Raw genomic sequence first — 21,637 nt, 5'->3', positions numbered from 1 at the left:
ACTTTTCTTGAAATTCAAATTACTGCTAAAATTAAGATCACTCCTTTTTAAAAATTATATCACTGCTCTAATTATTGTACACTGCATATTCAATTCTGAAAAAAAAGCTTTTCCTGAAGACATATTAATTACCTTTCCTTTTAGAAACTGCCAGCAGCTAGTTCAAGTACTGTGTGATGTTACTAAATGAAAAATTATTCCTAATTAAGAAGGGGTTACAAGTTTTACCCAATTCTAATATATGTGATCAAAACTACTTTTGTTTCTCAGCTCTACACACTCCATAACATTTCCTAGTCTTTCAGGATGAAATAATTTTAAAAAACATCAAGGATTTTGTTTAAATGACTAAAAACTGTTTGCATATTAAAAGTTAAATGGTAAAAAGAGGTTTAATTAAATCCATTCTGGGTTTAATTCATAATGTGCCCATGGGCTCAGTCAGTAGTTAATTTTGAAAGTAGCCCAGAAAGGAAGAGATCTGAGCAGTTCTGGCTTGTGATTCTGAACCAACCTGCCAGTGATTCCTGTAGGTGATTTCACTTTTCTTGATATAGAATTAGAATGAACACATCTTCACACAGCACTGGTTCAACAGGAAGAACACTATGGCTGCGCTGAAATTTAATATTCAGCAAAACTATTTTTATTTTTTTCCCTCCATAATTCATCGTGGCTTCTCACTTAGTGCCCTTCATTCAGGGAAGACAAGTGCCAAAGGATCAGCACTAGCCAGCCCTTTTCATAGCACAAAAAGGAAAATGGCCCACACTTGATGGGAGGATTCAGCCAAGGGCTAGTAAGGAGAAGTCACATTTTTTTCTCAGCTTCCAAACTGAAGTGTTACTTAATATAAATGTGATGAAGCCTCACCTGTCACATAATTCTTTAGATCCAGTTCATTGCTGAGAGGGTTGTTGCTCTTGAACATGTACAGATTGAAAGGAGCGGGTTCTCTGCCAATTTTTTTCCACATGGTGTAATCAGGAGATGTCCAGCGCCCAGCCAGGACATCGTAGTCCCTTTGGGTGAAATGCACAAGTTTGGTTAAAGGATCATACAGCCCTCCATGGAACCCAATGACCAGCTGGAAATCTGGGTTGGAGTCGTAATAAATCTCCCCATACGCCGTGTACTGAAGCTGTTTGATCATGAGGCCGTTGATGCTGAACACGGCCAGCGGAGTGCCTGTGTTATCAGAGGCCACATAATACTCTTCCCCGCTGCTACTCTCCATTGCAAAGAGGTGGCCTTGCAGGTCGTAGTACAAAGAGGTAATTTCGGAATTGGAATGATTGTAGACGTGAGTTACCCTGGTTGGATTGTGAAGATCAGCATAAAAGTACTGCAGATGGTGCCCCAGGTTGGTCTTACAGGAGGCCCTTCGGCCCAGCCCGTCGTAGCGGTACTGAACGCTCCAGCCATTGGCTTTGTTGTAGGCTCTGGTCAGGAGCCCTTTGGAGTTGTAGTCGAACACGTCCGCGCCCCGCTGCCACAGGAACCCGTCGTCGTCGATCTTGTACGGGATGTCGCCCAGGCGCGTGATCCTGTCCCTCAGGTCGTAGCGCAGCGGCATCAGCCGGACGCTGTTCCCAGGATTCAGGAGGTGCAGGTTTCCGTTCAGATCGTAGCTGTAGCGCCAGGTGGGCCTGTCGTTTACTGCCACGCTTTGCAGTTGCCCATCTCCGTCATAATCATAGGTGTACTTGGTCGTGTTGGCGTAGGGACCGAGTTTCAGCTCCCTTTTGGTCACCCTCCCCATGCTGTCATACTGCACAGTCATCCAGTACATCAGGGACCGGAACATTTCATACTGAACCTCTTTAATCCGTCCATGGGTATCAAAGTGCTTGCTCAGTGTCATAACTGCTGTGGTGATAATTTGGTTTATATCATAATAAATAACTCCAAATTTGCCAAAATGCTCTACTTTGCCAGAAATCTCATCGTAACGGTAGAGATCAACTGGGAGGGGCGTCTCACTTATTATGGGTTTGATGCTTGCGATTCGAAAGCTGTTATCATGATATGTATAATCAAACCTTGCATTGACCATGCCTTCTTCAGAGAATCTGTAGATCTGTTTGTCAACGAGAGGACCAATTTTCCGATAGCGAATCGTACAAGAAAATCCCCCACTCTGCAAATTCACCATTTTTAGGACACCCGTAGTTTCATCGTACCCAAAAGTCACCGCGGTGCTGTCATAAACAATTTCAGATAGTTTGGACAGCTTTCCATACTTGTAGAAGACTTGCCGGCCAGTACCCAAGAACGACGTTTTCAAAATCCTCCCGTCGTCGCTGTAATCGAAAATCACGGAAGCGTTGCTTTCAGGAGGGTTGTAGATATTCCTGATGTAGCCAACGGAGGTGTGGGTGGACATGCTGTGCCGAGCCACGCTGGGCATGGTGACAGCGTGGAGGCGGTCCGAGGAGTCGTACTCGAAGATGTACTGTCGCTGACTCTGGAGCAGCAACACCATGGACTAGGGGGGAAACAAGAACAAACAGTTACCAGCTTTCAGCATGTGGCCTGTGGGAGGGCACCGAGGAAAAGTTTACCGGAGAGGCACTAATGTTAAATGACTACAAAGAGAATCAGATACATTAGTTAGGGGCACAGAGCTGCTCAGGGATATTGTCAGATTGCCAGATGAGAGGATCTGCTGCTTGGAAATCAATATGCTGACGCTCCAGAGAAAGTGTAGGTTAGCAACCTGTGAGCTACCCTCCCTGTAGGAGGACTTTTTTTTTCTTTTTCTTTTTTTTTTTTTCCTGAGGGATGCAGAGGAGTTAGATAAATGACTTGATTTATCTTTCTGCCACCAGTTGTAATTCACAACCGTTACTGTGAAATATGTGAGAAAGCAGAGAGCATCAGCTCTGGTTTGCTTAGAACAACAAGAAGGGAAAGGGAAAACAATATGCAATTTTACTGGATTTAAGACAATTTAATGACTAAAGGGTCTTAATTAGGCTAAGTAAAAATGCGTTACCATGTTTTCATTTAATAAGTAATGATTAAAGATGAATTACCTGTTCCTACATGAACCTTTAGTCAGCTTTAGTCGTGCATTTTTAGGCTTAATTAAGCACGATTCATTGTGTTAGTTTATGCTGTTTTACAGTAGCCTCACCACTATCAGGAAAATATCAAAAGACACAAACCATGAGCAAAGTATTTCCCACTAAAAATTAGTCAAATTCAGCTGACTAATTAAAAAATAAGGAATTTTGAGACAAGGTATGTAGGGATTCTTAACAGCTGGAACACATCAAATTTAAAGGGGTTTGTGTGCGTGTGTTATGTGTACAGCTTAAAAGGAAGCTGGGCAGCGCTTTGTGTCTTTGCAGCTGATGCCAGAAGGTAACACAGCATCACCTACGTTCTCTAGGTAGGTGTAGCTCCACACTTTCCCGTCGGAAAACATGCGGGATGTGATCCTGCCTTGCTTGTCGATGTCGGTCCTCTCGCTCATGGCGCCGCGCTGGAGCCCGGCCAGGCGCCCGTTCAGGAAGTAGGACACGTTGACAGCAGCCAGGCCACTGCTGGGTAGCCACAGGAAGGGCCGTCCCAGCTGGTCGTAAATGATCCGCAGGGTGAATTTCCGGTGGTCGTCGTAGATCTTCTCCGTGCGGATGTTCCGGTCGTAGTCGATGGACAGCAAATTCCTCCCGTGCACCTGCGGAAGGGAAGGAAAGGAGGCTGCACTTCGTGTGTGGTGGGCACACCATCCCTCCCCTCTGGATTTACAGAGTGAAAACACAACAGAGGAATCAGTTTTGGGAAGTGTAGGATGTCTTCCTGTTGACTGGCTTTTGCTTTCTACTTCTCAGTGTATTCAAATGTGCAATTTTGATTTCCCATCTTCCCACAACATGGGAGATGATATCCTACAGGTAAAGGATTCCCTTATGCTCAGAACAGGCAGACAATCTGCACACCTAAGTGTTAAAGTGCAGGGAAACAAATTATTTTGCATGGAAGTAATTTTTCTACTTCTGCCATCAATAGTTCTTTGCCTTTTCCCTTACAATCATCGTAAGAACCATAGAAGAAATTTTTATTTTGTGCCTTCACTGGTTTAGCCACTTGGCTTCTGTAATTCCAACACCCTGATTAGAATTCATTCATTTATTGTTTTCTTCATTTACTTTCCAAATATTCCATAGATCCTTCAGCAACCCAATCAATAGGGATGGGTTTCAATTCTTCTGTTTAAAAATCCTGATCATACAGGCTGGGAAAGATGGACTTCTAGTGTTGAAAAACAAAAGTACTAAATAACAAGGTTAAATATTTTTCTTTCTTTTTTTTTTTTTTGTTATAATTTTCATTCAAAGTCCAGCATGAAGAGTTTCAGTGCCAGATTGATTTTATTTTTAAGTAAAAGAGCAAAATAGAAGCAAAGGAGAATACGAATGCCAAATGGAGAAGCTTCTAGTGAGAATGCTATAATGAGAGATACATAAATATATTCACTGAGGGCTAAGCCATAGAATTCAGGCTAATGCTGTAATCTGATAAAGCTTCTTAAGTAATTTAATTGTAGATGCATCATTAATAAAGTAGAAGTCTTTAAATTAGATACAATTTCAGAGCAATGACTACTTAAAAAGTATTCATCAATTTCTGGGAATTTGTTCTTCAGCTTATATTTTACAGTGGCTTTGATTAAGCAACGTTTTCTCTTACGAAAATTAAACTGCACATCAAACAATATGTAAATGAACCCTGAGCCTTTCTTGAGGACATAAAAGTTATTCTGAGATATATTCACTGGCAGGGGTAAACCCAATTCCCACCCCAACCAACTCAGTAGGAAATCAGTTATACAGAAAGCACATTTAAAATTAATACAATTTTGTGTTTGTAAAGAAATAATTATTTCAAATTATTGCTCATTATCCTAATTTTCTCCATTAATAAAATTTATCTCTTTAGCAGTTTGCATTTCCTCAGTGGGCAATTACAAGGAAAAAAAGCTCTCTCCTGTAGGTTTTCCCAAAGGTTATCCCGGCAACCTCTCCTATGATTCAAAGGAAAGATAGGGTATTTTTCTTAAAACACCTTGGGGCAAAATAAATCATATTCTGCTCTCCCATTATAATGAAAGCAAAGCCAGGGAAGCCAAACTCAACATTAGTACTTTCTCAGCTGGTTACTCTTGTTTTGTAGGATCAGTCCTGATGACAGAGACATAAGAAAACCCTTTCCATCAACAGAAGAGGGCTTTCACTTCCCAAAACCACTTAGCTATAGAATTAAAGGGTTAGTGTATGACTGACAGATCCCAATTTCTTGAGGATGGGCAGATTTTCTAGAAAGAAAAAAAAGTCTTTCAGAAAGATTATTAACTGAATTTTAGCTTTTGGATTTTTGTTTGTGTTTTGGCTTTTTTATTGTAATTTCTGAAGCTTCATAAAGCAGTTGGGATTTCTGGGGTTCTTTCCCTCCATTACAGTAACTCGGACCATAATCTGCATGTAAGAAACTCTGATTCAGGTATCCTCTCTTTTCTCAAAAACATTGTAACAGTTATTAGGGTTTTTTGCCACAGAAAACAAAATTAGTAGGGTTTTTTATAATGATTACACAGACAAGAGCTGTGCACACCCACAAACATCACTTGGAGATGCACACACAAATATCACCTGCTTGGATAATCCAGTAACTCCATTTGCATTTGTAAAATAAGTAAAACCAGAGAGTGTAATTGCAGTATCATATTAATTATACAGAAACCCAAACAGGCTAACTCCCACTCTTCCTGGAAACAGTAATAACAGTTACAATTAGCACAACTGCAGATTACCTAACAAGCCCTTTCCCTTTTGTTCCCTCCCCACATGCACATCTGGTTTTCCCTCAGCTGCTGCTGAAGTGGCTGTGGGGATGTGCCCTTTGTGCCTTGGAAAGGTCTGGCCACAAAAATCACTTTACGTGACGCTGCACCGCAACAAAAACTCTTCAGAAGGGAATCTTATCACGACTTTATCAGAAGCTACCACAAGGCACTGAACGTGAGGTGCATAAAGCAGCAGACAAAGTGGGAGAAGATAAAGGTGAAGAGCAGGGCTTCCTTTCTCAGGGTGATGAAATCTGCCCCAGTGTGTGCACAGAGGCTGTGATGTGCTCACAGCATGGCAGAGCACAGCTGGAGGCACAGGCAGCAGCACTGTGTGAGGACTCATAGAATCACCAAATATTCTGGGTTGGGAGGGACCTTTAAAGATCACCCAGTACAACCCCTCTGCAGCAAGCAGGGACATCTCCAACTTGAACAGGCTGCACAGAGTCCAGCCTGACCTTTGATGCTCCCAGGGATGGGCCATGTACCACCTCTGTGGGCAACCTGTGCCAGTGCCTCACCACCCTCACCATAAAAGATTTCTTCCTTATAACTAGTCTAAATCTAAATCTCTTTCAGTTTAAAATCACCACGCCCTGTCCTTTTAGACCCTGCTAAAAGTCTGTCCCCATCTTTATTACAAGTCCCCTTTCAGTACTGGAGAACAGGGGCATGGAGGTGAAGTACTCACCTGAGAGGTGAATCCTACAGAATGGCCACCTCTTCAGTAATCCTGATCCTGGACTGGGGATCCAGAGATGGCCCCACACACTCTCTCACCTCTGCAGGTTGTACCACTACATCCCCCAGCTGTCCCTGGCTGCCAATGGCTCCCCCTCAATGTTCCAAACACTTGCTCTGTTTTGTTCACTAAACAATTTATAAAGATGAATTAGAATAAATGAGATGCAAATAAATTCTGTGCTTTCTCCCTCATTTTCGAATTTCATTTTCAGTCCACTCAACCTGTGATAATCTCATAGTGATTTTCATTTAAAAGAGCTAAATGGATATGTGATTATTGTTACAGGAACTAACACCAGACAATTAAACGTTGAGGTGTTGCTAGATAAAGTATTGTTTTGATTTGCATAAACATGATGCAAGAAAACCTATCTCAGGCAAGGTTTCAGCTCTAAGATGTGTTTAACGTCAGCTAATTACCACAAGTACCTCTATTAAATTTTTAGTATTGAGAGTTAGGATTACAGCAATTTCATTTCAGGGTCCCATTTATTTTTATTTTGAACACCCAGTCAAAATGCAGAGCCAATCTGTTTTCCACTTATAATCAACTGCTGCAGGTCAACACATCAAAAATCAATTACACAGCCATGAAATTTAGTCATTAAGGATTAGCTGCTAATCTCATTCAATTTTTTGTCTAACCTTCCCCCTCTCCCCAATAAGTACATTCTGTGCATTTGTTAGAATAAGAATAAAAGTCTGTCCCCATCTTTATTACAAGTCCCCTTTCAGTACTGGAGAACAGGGGCATGGAGGTGAAGTACTCACCTGAGAGGTGAATCCTACAGAATGGCCACCTCTTCAGTAATCCTGATCCTGGACTGGGGATCCAGAGATGGCCCCACACACTCTCTCACCTCTGCAGGTTGTACCACTACATCCCCCAGCTGTCCCTGGCTGCCAATGGCTCCCCCTCAATGTTCCAAACACTTGCTCTGTTTTGTTCACTAAACAATTTATAAAGATGAATTAGAATAAATGAGATGCAAATAAATTCTGTGCTTTCTCCCTCATTTTCGAATTTCATTTTCAGTCCACTCAACCTGTGATAATCTCATAGTGATTTTCATTTAAAAGAGCTAAATGGATATGTGATTATTGTTACAGGAACTAACACCAGACAATTAAACGTTGAGGTGTTGCTAGATAAAGTATTGTTTTGATTTGCATAAACATGATGCAAGAAAACCTATCTCAGGCAAGGTTTCAGCTCTAAGATGTGTTTAACGTCAGCTAATTACCACAAGTACCTCTATTAAATTTTTAGTATTGAGAGTTAGGATTACAGCAATTTCATTTCAGGGTCCCATTTATTTTTATTTTGAACACCCAGTCAAAATGCAGAGCCGATCTGTTTTCCACTTATAATCAACTGCTGCAGGTCAACACATCAAAAATCAATTACACAGCCATGAAATTTAGTCATTAAGGATTAGCTGCTAATCTCATTCAATTTTTTGTCTAACCTTCCCCCTCTCCCCAATAAGTACATTCTGTGCATTTGTTAGAATAAGAATAAGGAAAGAGTTGATAACATTGGAAATTAGATGTTAAGCAATAGAAAAAACCAAAATTTAACATCCAAGTAATTTTTTTTTTTGGTAAATCACAACATAATTGTTTACATATGTTGCATTTAATATATCATCTTGAGCACACAGAACTGTATCTTATGTTTATTGATGTTGAAAGACTTACTAGAAGAATGAGAGCTTGATTGGCACTACATTTGTTTTCTCCCCAATACCTCAAAGCCATTCCAAAATGACACATATAAAGCAGCCAGGCAAAGTTTAGATACTGAAGGGGGGGAAACCAGGCCAGCTAAGCACAGAATGGGATCAATCCAGCTGCAGCAGATCTTTAATTTGGCAGGGGATAGATTACATGACCTGAGCGTCTTTCTTATCCTATGCTTATGACTTTGTAATTATAGCAATTATTTTCCCATCGTGCCATTTGGGAAAGGGAATAAACACAACATGCCTGTGTCAGTGAGTCTGTAAGGGGATTTCACAGCAGCAAAAGGCAACTGCTCAAGCTGCAGTTGTGTTTGCTCCACAGCACCAACTGGTTACACATGGTGAGCCCTCAGACTCCCACCTCGTTCAGGGGGGACCTCATTGCTCTCCCTGAAAGGAGGTGGCAAGTTGAAGGTCAGCCTCTTCTGCCAATTCTCAAGTGAAAGAATGAGATTAAATTGCATAAGGGGAGGTTCAGATTAGAAATTTAAAAAACTCTTTTCACTGAAGGAGTTGTCAGGCATTGGAATAAGTTGCCCAGGGAGGTAGTGGAGTCACTGTCTCTGGAAGCGTTCAAGAGGGGTCTGAATGTGGCACTTGGGGATGTGGTTTAGGAGTGATTATGGTGGTGCTCAGTTAACAGCTGGACTGGATGATCTTGAAAGTCTTTCCAACCTTGATGATTCTATGATTCTGTAATATTCTGGGTATTTTTACCAATCACTTTTGCAGTACTTTTAGTAACAAAGCTCCTATAGCTGACTGCAGCAGATGATTCCACGCAGCTAACTGAGCTCTCAAACACAGGAAAGCATGTCATACCAAAGACAATCCCACAGTTGTACATTTTTAACAGGTGAAAATAGGGAAGGCATGTCCTTCAAAATAAAAAAGTTAATTTTCCGCCCAAAGAGGAAAAGATCGTTATTGTAATGATAGATTCCACTTACCCTGAGCTTTCTTCCAAACACAGTCACTTTGCCTTTAATCTGTTCCTTCCTCAGACGCCATTCAATTGAGTTTAAACCATTTTCCATTGGTAGAGAAATATTACATCGTCCTATGGTGGGAGTCACAGTCCCAGCCAGGACATGAGGTTCGCTGTGAAAGCTAATGCTCATGCCATTGGCATACATCACTCTCAAAGTACCATTATTACAGAGCTGGTAGCTGTTCCTCACTTGATCTACAGCAATAATGAAAAGAAAATAATTTAGCTACTCCAGTCATAAAGAAAACATATAGCTTAATTTGATTGGTTTTTTATTGCACTCCTGTTGATGTTAAATGAAGTCAGCCTGCAATTACCATTTACGTGGTACTATGGTGGAAATTACAGATGTTACTGATTCATGTAAAGAACAGTAGTGTAACAGTGAGCCTGCAGAGAGATACTGTGTTTATTTCATTATGTTTTCCCTTCAGTCTTAATTGTGAATCAAAATGCACAGTGATACGTGTTCAACCACGTAATTTATTTCTGATATGAACAAAAACTCCTGAAAACTGAACTGCTGAATAAACAACAAACCATTAAACTCCAGGACAAAAAGAAAAATATTACTGGACTCTTTACAGGTAGGAAGAAGTAAGTGCCTCTTTCTTTTTCTTTCCCTCTGTTTAAAAACTGTCTCCAAGCAGAGGCTTTGTACAGAATCAGTTTGGCTTTAAATCCTCAAGGTGTGAGGCTCCAGCAGTGCAAGCTGGCAGCCACAGCCCTTCACTCGCCTGCCTTCCCACCAGAACCACGGTGGCCTGATGGGCACACCTGGCTGTCAGACAAGAGTTACAGCAATAATCCTGTGCTTCCAAGGCCGTGTGGTTCTCCAGCTGTTTGACACAGCCAAGTCCATTCTCAGCCAGGGTGGAGTGCTACAGTGTGCAGCTGTCAGCAAAGCATCAATATTTGCCTGACAGAAGGACAGCATCTACGTAATTAATCATCTGGTATAAGAAAAATAAAGTCTTTGTAACCAGACCTGTCATGGTATAATAGTCTATAAATGTTGACATTTATGTCAGGAGGAGACTATTGTTTGATGATGATATTCTCATTCCAGTGACATTACATCTTAATTAAAAAGCCCCATCACTCACCAAATTCCTTTCAGTCTATCTTTGATAACTGACTGGTTTTGCTCCATCAGATACAATGCCTGGGTGGTGCTGGAAGGCTCTGCACAAACACTGAACTCCTGTTGCTGCTGTCTCCTGCCACCCTTGGGCTGTTACACTGCTCTTCAAAGTGATCACCCCCTGCCCTGATTGTTCTACGCTGTAATTAATGGCAGTGTACAAATTTGGAAGATTTCACTTCTCACAGCAGGAGGCTCCCTGAGCCTCTCCAGAAGGATCTCTTCCCAGGCAGCCCACATCCAGCAGTCAGGCTGCATCTCTGTGGCACTCAAGTCAGAGCCAATTTTCCAATGAAGAACAGAGATATATGTGAGTGGGCAAAGTGACTCTGACCCAAGAGGCAGTGGCAGGACTAACTTTCCCCTCCACACAGTGACCATACATACTCGACACAAAGCATGGTTGTGAAATATCTCTTACCTGTCATTTTAGGAATAAGCTTTATGGGAGCCTTTCTTGCAAACCTTAACACAATTTTCCCCCTGCTCATAAGGGTCCTAATGACACAAATCTTTTTCTCGAGCTGCGTGTGTGGTTAGGAGGTGTGCTGAGAAGTGTGCTTTGGTACCTTGAACAACTGTATAGGAAGCCTCCACAGAGGAGAGATTTGTGATGACCGTGACATCGTCATCCCGATTAGAATTCTCAATGTCGATGGTAATAGACTTTTCCATCTCTCGATGAAGGCTAGTTACCACTCCAGTGGGACGTGTTACATTGGTCAGACGCCCTTCATGATCATAGCTAATAGAAAAGTTAGTGAGAGCAAGAAAGCATGAGGATATATGTTCATTTCAATACCCAATGTATTAATAATGCACCACGTCTGTGCAAAAAAACCCCCAGAATGAAACAGGTTTTCAAGAACATCCTGGCCTTAACTAATTCTCTGTTCTTGAAAGAGTCTATAATGATGAAATAATATATTTTTAGAGATACTGATCTCAATTACATGGGTGCAAATCCAGGCTAGCATATTTCAAATTATTACATTAGTTAAATTATTATGAATATACAGAGTGGTATTTGGCTCAAACAATTATAATTAGTAAATTAAGCTGCTTTTTAATAGTTGCATTTCACTCTAAGGAAGTGGACTTCTGGTGGACACTACGATATACAAGTGCATACACTGCATATTTGCAATTAAATACTTAGTGGAAACTAAGTATGGTCTTTAATGACATACCAAGGAATAAACTTGCCATAAAGGACTAAAAAAAAGACATCAGCTTGAGAACATAATTTCATTTTGATCTTATCTGTGGTATTGAGCTGCATTTGGGGTCACTGTTTTGGCTCAAAAAGATGAAAGATGAAAAGCACAGGATAGGTAGGAGTTTCACAAAGGGCAGCAGTCAGCACTCAGAATAGACCTTAGAAGATGAGTTAAGTGCTCCAGAGGCATAAAGATAAAAAAAAAAATAAAATAAAAGGGCTGCTCTCTATGAGTTTATTGAGTTTAATTTATTTAGAGGTATAAAGCCTGAGGAGAGGGGAAAGAAGGAATGCTGCTGGAAATCAAATCATACCAGTTCTCCCTTTCCTCTAGTATGCTCTATCTGTGTGCATACATATTACAGAGAAGCAATTCCTTGGATCTTAAGGGCAAGAAATGGGGACCTGAAACAAAATCAGCATTCCAGGCTGCCACTCTGCTTGCTGCAATTCTCTACTCGTGCAAGAGTCTCTCACCAAAGCACACAGAAAGGCAAGAAAAAAATGTCCTGTGTAGATAAAGGGAAAAGTTTAGGTGGAGATTGAAACCAACTGCTCATCCTTGGAACGTAGAAATCGAGGGAGCGGGAAGCCTGGAAGAGAACTGGTAAATCCATTGTATTGCCTGAGGGTAACAGAAGAGAAGAGGAGCACATTTAGTACCGTGGAGCTCGCTCACTTCTTTATACATCACGGTCAGCTGGAAAGATGAGAAGAAATCAGTGCTTTCAACACGGCTTTGCAATGAAACCATTCACAAACCTCCAACTGTGCCACCTGAACTGTACAGCACATCTCCACAATTAACACACAGACTGGCTCCTCAGTAAACACAAATAAAAACCACGACTTTTCGAATCCATTGCAAATGGTTGCACTCATTCAACTGAAAATTGGGGAGGAAGGAAAAAAAAAAGTATCACCTGTGGAGCAACAAGCCTTACCAGAACCAATGGAAGTATTAGGCAAAGAAGGAAACCAATAAAACAAAGCATCATGCGACCTAAAAGGGACCAATAATACATTGTGTTCATTTAAGCAGTTTAGGATCAAAGCAAGATTAAGTAAGCAGCATGATTTTTCTCAATAAAAGTCAGAAGTTTCTCTCCACATATACATATATATTTATATATAAATACTTCTACCATATCAGCTAGATACTGATACCAACATATCAGCAAGATACTAGATAAAAGATAATATGTTCAGATAATCTATGAAAGGGGATTTGGTTAAGTCTTTATAAGGGTCTTCAGAAAAAAAATTGGAAAGTACTCAAAAGTAAAGATGAGGGAAGAACTTGATCCAGCCAAGCATCCATCGAAATGGAACCAAGGAAAAAGTACAAAAAATGGACAGTTTCAAAAATCTCAAAGGTTAATAATGAGATGCTCCCTTAGAGTCTGTATGTGGTATGTTTAGTGAAGACCAGAGTGATGAAGAGAACACTTAGATGGCAAATAGTACAGGAAAGACAATGGGATTCTGTGTGACTCTGATATTGTTTAGGACAAACTAGAAAAGCCCATGAGTAGCTTCAGTGTGACTGTGCAGCACGTGGTGAACTTCCAGAAAAACGGTTGGTGAAATCCCCCATCAGCAAATATATTTTAGGCAATGCAAATGAGACATGAATTTAAACTCTTCACTCACATTGCTGGGTTTTTAATTAACCTAGGAAAAATTCCTGGGGATTGCTGTGGGCTACTCACTGGAAATCTCTGTTCAAAGTGCAAGGGCAGTCTAAAAAGTAAATATGGATGTGGATGTACAGAGACTGAAATAGGAAAATGAAAATATTCCAGTGCTATTTCAAGAAATCAGGATTTTGCCCCTGCCATGGGGCATGTTTCCCAGCGCTGTTCACAGTTTTGAAATCAGCAAAAGCAGAGATTAAAAGGGTTTATAAGCACGTGATGGACACTCCTAATACACACAAAAGTACTCTCCATGAAGATCTGCAGAACATTTAGTTTACAAGCTAGATATACAAAAAATTCATTGTTTAAATGACAGATACACACTGTGGTACCAATGCATAAAGAAGGCATTTCTACTTTATCCATTTCATCAATAAAATCCTATTTAAAAAAATACCTTAAAGGTAAAAAATTTAAAATTAATATAACAGAAACCTTTTATGTACTACAAAATTTAGGTGACATATTCCTAGGGGTTGGTTTTTTTTTTTTTAATTTATGTATAATGTGAGAGCAAGCACTCAGTAGAGTACAACACCCAGACATTAATCTGAATAATAAGAATAAACTATATAGGAATTAAATGGTTATATTCCTTTCTTCTTCATGTCATGAACCTGATCCTAATGAAGTAAAAAAGAAAATTTGCAATGGAAAAGAAACTAGTTAACCTGGGACTTCTTGGTATCTTTATCAGAACAGTCACAACAGGCTATGACACAGCATCAGGCTGGATGAACCAGATCTGATAAAGGCAACCTTTATATCTTCAAATGAGGTGGACTCTGGGTACACTGAAATTCCTGAACTTTTGTTACTGACTTCAGTTAGAGTAAGGTTTCATCCCAAGTTTTCTGCTAATAAAATTACAAGGGGAGAAATCCTTTCTTAATGCCAATACCTTAAAAAACAACAGCAACTCCTTGTGCCCGCTGCTGACTCCCCAGCACATGGTGGCTAGCTGCCACCAAGTGTCCCCCTGAAGGAAAAGGTTTCCCAGGACAGCTCTGGGTGTCCCCAGGCACCAGGGCAGGCACAGAGGTGTTGGCTGACTCTGCCAGCCCAGGGGCTCTGAGCCTTCCAGAGCCATCCCATGGGTGCTGGGCCACCCACTACACCTACAGCTCAACTGTGGGACACAGCTGAGCACTTGTCACCTTCTCAGGCAGCTACAAACACCTGACCTGAGCATCCCTTCAGTGAGCTGTGACAGTGCCCTGAAGGCTGCTCTCCCATGCCCAGTGTTATGGCACCTCTCTACCTCAGGCAATTTTTATCTCCAGCATCCTGACCTCGGAGGTTTGAGCGTGTGCTGCTCGACAGGAGCAGCCAGGACAGAGCCACATCCAGCAGTGCAGAAAGGAGGAGCAGCAGCTTCAGACTTAACACAGAGCTGGGCAAGGCACAGACCCACATACATTTACATACACCCCCATTTTCTCACCCTCATTTGAGAAGAAAACTGCAGCCTTCTCTTCGGATGCTCCCTAGACCAAGTGGAATACCACTGGGAACCGCTTCAAAGATCTGTGCTTCATGCCCAAACCAAGCTTAAATTACCCCATGTGAGCCTGCTGGTAGCTGTTCTATTATTGAAGAGCCTTGCCTGTTCCTACTGCAAATGAGCTGCCTGCACACACACAGGTGCTATCTATAGAATATACAGATGGAGTGTGTATATACACACACAAAACCACTTTGTGGCCACATTTCTCTGCATATACAGATGCACACCTACGTGAACTGCACAAATTTAATTCTGAGAGTGTTTCCAGGGTAAAGTTTCAGATAAATGAAAGGAATATACCCAATAAGATAGCACAGCACTTCAACATCTGGTTGATATAAATGCACTGAAATAAATTTTTCATAAGAACTTTAGTTCATGTAGTATTTTACTACTTAGAAGACTTTTGTTCTTTTCTAATTCTGCTGCCATATTAACAATTTTTGGGTCCTGATTATCTATGTATGAATGTAATGGCACAGAAAGTTATTTTGTTGTCCTTCTAAACTCTCATTAGCTAAATATTTCTTTCATCTTCAATTGATATTAACTTACAGCTCCCAAAATAAATTGCAGAATGATGAATGCAGAATATTCCCTTAGGAGCTGCTTTGAAGAACAAACAGAAACCAGTATGGAGTGACTGTGGACTGTGATTGTTTAGGTTTGTAAATTTGATTTAAATAATGTCTACATGGTCCTCTCATCTGTGGGCTCTATGCTTATGAGAATGTATGTACAAATCTGGGAGAAAGTAAGTTATTTCTGCTGCCTCATCAAAGTTACTAATTATCTAATACAGTACCTCAGGCTGTACTATTTAGACCTAAATATGGTACTTAACTTCCACTGACCTGAGGCAAAGGTTGCACATCTCTTCTTATTTGATCTTGGAAAAAAATTTGCAGCACCATATACACATTAAATGATATTTTCAGCTGATCTCAGTAAGACATCAAAGTCTCTACCTTCTATGTTTCCTTAGGACTCATAATGCAATTTTTCTAATACATCATGTTAACTTACTACTTGGTGTGATTCTCAGACACCAGTTGTACCAGTTTTGTGCCTGGTAACTTTCTGATGACCTTTTTTAATGTTTCATTGATTTTCGTGTCGAGTTTTAAATTACTTTGCTATTTAGTTTTCTACAATTAATTACTGGTGTTTTGAGAAATAGCTAATTTATGTGACTGAATCTTGAGCTACCTATTGAGGAAAAAACAATGAAAAAACCTACCTAGAAGGGCATCCACATCTCATCAGCAATAATATGGAATTTTATTCTGCCTAGCCCAGTGAGCTTGTAATCAGCAGGTTATGTGACCTTGATGTCACATAACCGGACTATTTTTGTAACAGATTTGTGGTAAAGGAATAATCTTTGCAAAACATTAAGGAAAAGACCCACTCCACACCTCTAAGGCCAGCGTAGACGAGGAATCAGTGGTTTGGTGTGCAGGGCCCCACGAGAGGGCACTGCTTTCCTTCGTACGGGAAAGCCAAACGCGGCAGGGACAAAGTACCGAGGTGCAGTGCTGATTTAGAGATATTCTGAGCAGATTGAATACAGTCCTTTTCTATTCCTACGTTACTTGTGTTATCTCTAAACAGAGAGAGAGTGGTGGCCAAGCTGAATGCATTAATAAACTAAAAGAGGTGCGTGTCATTGCTAGTCCGTAACCTTGAAAATAAGCCTGCCATTTATAATGAAATATAAAGCCCTATTCATATTTTCACCTCACTATTTTGAGGAATGATATTTATTAATCGTTAATTAACTATATAAAAAAATATATGGTGTCATACTTGCCATAATTAAAAGCTAAATATATTTTTTCAACATATCATTTAGCTTATATTTTTAAAATAGTTTCGATGAAAAAAATGGCAGTAGTACTACTAAGAATAAGATAAATATTAATAAAAATCTGACTAGTTTTTCTAGATTTTTAATATACTTTTGAACTTCATCTCTTCAGATGAATTTCATTTAAAGAGGAAGTTCTGTCTATTTAATCTATACACTCATGAACACCAGTGTGCTTTTGGGTTATCTACAAATTATGGAAGTTACACCAGGGGTCTGACAGATAGCTGGGGATCTAATTTCCTCGCTTGTCTCAAGAATGAACAATCAGTGAAGTTAATCAACATTTTAACAACCATGAGTAATATATGAGTCTGAACAGAAAGGCAGATAATTTGAGTTCCAAAAGAAGCTGCAGCATGAGGGTTCCTAGAGAGGCAGCTCAGTGGGAGCTGCAGAGTGCTGGGGGCTGCTCTGGCTGTGCACTTTTGGAGCTGTGGTGACAACTAAGAGCAGGGTAACCAACGTGGGGTTCTGGGTGTGGCACACAGTCCTTCGTGCTGGAGGTGGATGAGCTGCCCTGAACTCTAACCCCAGGCAGGGCTTTAGGTGGATTGGTACCCACCCAAAGGACCCAGCATGACTGATGCATTCAAGAAGCCACTTAATAATTTCCAGCATCAAACTAGACTGAGGTGCAATGGCCTTATTCAATATCACTGAAAAACCTACAACAATTTCAGTAGGGTCAGTTTAGGGCCTACACACTACCATTTGAAAAATAAATGTACGCTTAATATATCCAAAAACATTCTTACTCATAAAATGTTGTCCATCCTGTTTCATCACTCTTCGTTGCTAAGAGACCACTGTTTCCGTTATATGTCATTAATCCGAGCTCCAGGGTCTGTGTTGAGACTAGCTTGAGTCCACCATTAGTGCCAACAGCCAGCGTGACAATCTGATTATCCGGCATCAGTAAGTGGCGGGGCATCCCACTGGCATCCCGACGGACCTTCAAGGAGTTGCCATTGTTGTCCATCACCTCCGTGACATCGTTATCGCTGCTATAGGTGAAATTGTACAAGTACTCCCCGGTAACAAGGCTGAGAGTGTACTGGTGAATCCCATCAGCATTGAAGACATACAGCTCCTGTTCTCCTGGAGATGCAGCTTCATATTGGTTAAAGGAATTAAGAATGGGCCTGTTTTTACTGACAGCCCTAATGCGGATATTTCCGAGATCAGCTATGTAGATGGTACCATCTGGGGCCACAGCTAAGGAAGATGGTGAATTTAAGATGGCATCAGTGGCATACCCATCATCCCCAGCATAGCAATTACAGTTGACATCATTTTTGCAATCACAGTCTGAAGCTGCCCCTGCAAGAAGGCATATTTCTCCATTGGTAGTTACCTGGCGGAGCCGATTAATTTTTTTTTCATCTGTCTCACTGATGTAAAGAACTCCTGTGTGTGAGATGGCAATGGCACTGGCTGATTCAAGTGCAGAATGAATAGCCAGTTTGCTAAGAGAGTAGTCTATACCAGGAACCTGGCAGTGCATGGGGCGTCCAGCAATAATGCTAACTTGATGGTTTTCTGTGATCCGTAAAATAACATTGTTCTCTAGGACATAAAGGGAGTTGTCCATGGGATTGACAGCGAGATCAGTAGGCCACTCCAGCCGTACCTATGAGTTGCACAAATTATCACTGTAAAACTCGTAACTGAAAAGTACACTTCTAGTGTTTAAAATTCCATGTGTAACAACAGCAAATTAGTGAGGGGTTTATCAGCGTAAATCATGAAACCAAGTCATGAACGGCAACTATTTCAAATAATGATTTTTTTTTTTCCGAAATATTAAAGCTACGTGCGGTCGTAACTTTGGCTAATTGTGTTTCTGTGCAAAGAATGAATGCTACATTGTGGAAGCTCTACAATAATTACAGAATAACAGGCAATTAAGACAATAACTCCCATTATCTCAACCTTATTTCTCTACAGTTGCATAAATAACCTGTGTTAGCCACAGTAAAAAGGATGGTTCGCTCATTTCAGTAATGAATCAAATATGCTATCATCTTGTGCTGCATAATGTATTTCTTAAGTGGCCAGGCAGTCATCCAAAATAGATGCCCAACTCTTCTAAGGCAGAGAAGGAAATAAATGCAGTAAGAGTCTACCTGGGTGACATCCATGCTGGAATCACAGCTGAGAGGCCGAACAGCAGTTAGGTCATTGGAGCCCAGCAGGGTTGATATGATTCCGTTCTGATCCACTTTTCTAATCATAGTGGCATCAACAAAATACATGAGTCCATACTTATCCACTGCAATTCCTGCAAATATAAAACCCAGGCATCAGTGCAGCAGTGAGGCTCCTGGCTTCAAGGCTGGCTTTGTCTTATTGACAAGTCTACAAGATAGTGAGTGACATTTGTTCACTTCCCCCATTCTTTCCTCCCTCCCAACCTGAGCACAGGTCCTGGAACCCTCCAAGTACCCACAGTTCTACCAAACGAATTGCACTGAGCAGGTTTATCCAGCAGAGCTTTAAAGAAAACCACAAAGATCCCCAAACATGCCAAAGAGCAAGCAGAATGCATCAGCTTATTTCTTAATTCAAACTCTGTATGATATATTACATAAACCCAGTGAAAAAACTATCTCCTAAATTTTGCTCTCAGAAATTCGAGGCATTGCTTTCTTCATCAGAAGGATCCAATGAGGATGAAGAATTTTTAGAAATATTTTAAAATTCCTTTAAAACTTTTTAAAAACTGGGAGGGCATTTCATTATTTCTGGGATGCTTTTTTTTATTCTTCGACCTGTTGCAGTAAAAATGAGAGAAGAACATCTGGTGTTTCCAGATGAAGGCACAGGGGTTGCCAACCTAGAAAAAAAAAGGGAAGGTTCAATGCCTGTCACATTGGGAGTCCTTAGAGAGGAAAGGCACAGAATGAAAGGGTGCTCCCTCGGAGGAACAGACGGATGCTGCTGCCGGCTGGGAAGGAGGGCAGTCTTTTTCTCACTTGCCTTTCCTGCTTTGATTTGGTGCACTGCCTTGTCCATTTATTGGGCTGAAAATAAAATATTGATCTAAAAATTCTGGCTTCAAATGGTTGCAGCGCTCATCCCTATTGGGCAGTGAGAGAAGATACGGCTTCATCTTTTTAACTTCTACGGATTAACTGAAACCGCTTCCTACACAAAGAGACAGGACCTTCCATTTTTATTCACTTTTATGATCATCTAGTTATTTTCAACCACTGAAAAAAATCAGAGATGATTGAAACATCTGGCAGTACACCTGATTAATTCATCCTTACAATTAAGATGAAGCAACAGAGAGAAAAAGCCTTAAAAAGAAACACATCCCCAAATCTCTAGATCATCTTGAAAACTTTTTGTTGGAAATAAGAAACTGGAAAGGGCAAAAAAATCCTTTTATTTTTTTCTCTAACTCTGAAGAAAAAGGAGATACATCGAATAAAAACCTCAGAGAAAAGCCACATCAGGCAGTTTTTCTCCCCAAAGACTGTATCTCAAACAGTAATTTGTTTCCTGGTTTACATGCTTGCCTCTTGGAGTGAACGGTACCCTGCTAATTTGTGTTCTGTTCTCCTTTTGCAGCACTCAGTGTTGGGGTAATAAAGTTTGCTTTAACTAAACAAAGCACGAGCACTTGCCAATCCACTGTAATTAAAGCCCAGAATAAAAATCACCGAGCAAGGAGTGATTTAATTGCCAGATAATTATTTCCACATCCAGCCCAGCCGCACGGAGTTGTTTTCTCCGGCTTCTTTTCCTACTTTACCTCGAGGGCTCATTAGGGTTGCGTCCACTGCCTTCCCTCCATCCCCACATCTGGCTTCATCAAATGGCAGGCACTGCTCTCCCGTCCCTGCCACCACTTCAGAGTTACCCGCGAGGTCTTTTGTGCCTGTCAGGGACTTGACTCTGTATATCCGTCGACTATTGGTGTCCGACACGTAGAGTGAGCCTGAAACAGGGTCCACGGCCAGATAGTATTTATGAGCGGGATTGTTGCTTTAGAGAGAAAGAAAGCATAGAACAGAAACAGCTGAGCAGTCTAGAAACTTCACAGGCTTTCAGAGCTTGGGGGCTCATCAGGCACAGAAAGATCTGGAAAGAAAGTCTGACACCTTCATACAGAGCTGAGGTCTGAGGGACCACCATCTGAGGACCTGACTTGATTAGGGCCTGGTCAGTGTTCAGAGGGGTTGTCATTTTAAATCTCACTCATCCTTCTACACTGAGCCTTGCACAGCAGAGCCCAGTAAGCCAGAGCTGCACAGCAGTCTTGATCTCTTCAGCCCTTTAGATCTGCTCCAGGTCAATTCTCTTCAGCTTATCTGTTCCCCCCCTCCCTGCTACCTTGTTTAACTTCCTTTGGAAGCAGAAGTCATAGGGGTAAAATCGAAGAATCAGCTTCTGAGTCACTTAGATTACGCCACAAGACTTGTGAGGTCTTGTATAAATAGGAGGCAGAGGCATAACAAATTTATTCCTAAAGCAAATTTGTTCTCATTCATTCTTATCAAGAATCTCATTTACGGCAGATGAAGTTGGTTATATAACTAAAACCAGAGACCCCAAGTGTCTGACTTTAACTCCAAACCTTCTGTTATTGGAAAACTGGTCCTCAGTTTGTGATTAGAATGGGCGCTCATATGGAAAGCTACTTCTCTTCTGAAATATATGTTTTTTGACAGCTTGTCACATTTTGGAACTACTTTAGCAAATCATCTGAAAATTGAGGAATGTCAATCTTTGCAATATATATATATACATTCACACACAGAGAACTGCAGTGTAGAAATATTTTCAAAATCTTGCCTGGCTAGTTTAACTCAATTTAGTTGGATTTTAAGCGTGATGTGAATTTTCCAGCCT

General features: G+C 40.8%; 1 protein-coding gene across 1 annotated transcript in view; it reads right to left on the bottom strand.

The window, feature by feature from the left end:
- Positions 1 to 21,637, bottom strand: part of TENM2 (teneurin transmembrane protein 2) — a 489,523-nt gene that overhangs the window by 5,004 nt on the left and 462,882 nt on the right. The window contains 7 exon segments of the mRNA XM_029960226.1: positions 874 to 2,488; positions 3,389 to 3,685; positions 9,294 to 9,529; positions 11,048 to 11,223; positions 17,533 to 18,407; positions 18,904 to 19,058; positions 20,538 to 20,770. Coding sequence (XP_029816086.1) covers positions 874 to 2,488; positions 3,389 to 3,685; positions 9,294 to 9,529; positions 11,048 to 11,223; positions 17,533 to 18,407; positions 18,904 to 19,058; positions 20,538 to 20,770 — 3,587 coding nt within the window.

The sequence above is a fragment of the Manacus vitellinus genome, unplaced genomic scaffold (assembly GCF_001715985.3).
Source record: "Manacus vitellinus isolate BGI_N305 unplaced genomic scaffold, ASM171598v3 scaffold_25_pilon, whole genome shotgun sequence".
Classification (NCBI taxonomy): Eukaryota; Metazoa; Chordata; class Aves; order Passeriformes; family Pipridae; genus Manacus; species Manacus vitellinus.
Note: the sequence above shows the minus strand (reverse complement) of the source record. Positions and strands in the feature narration are given on the sequence as shown.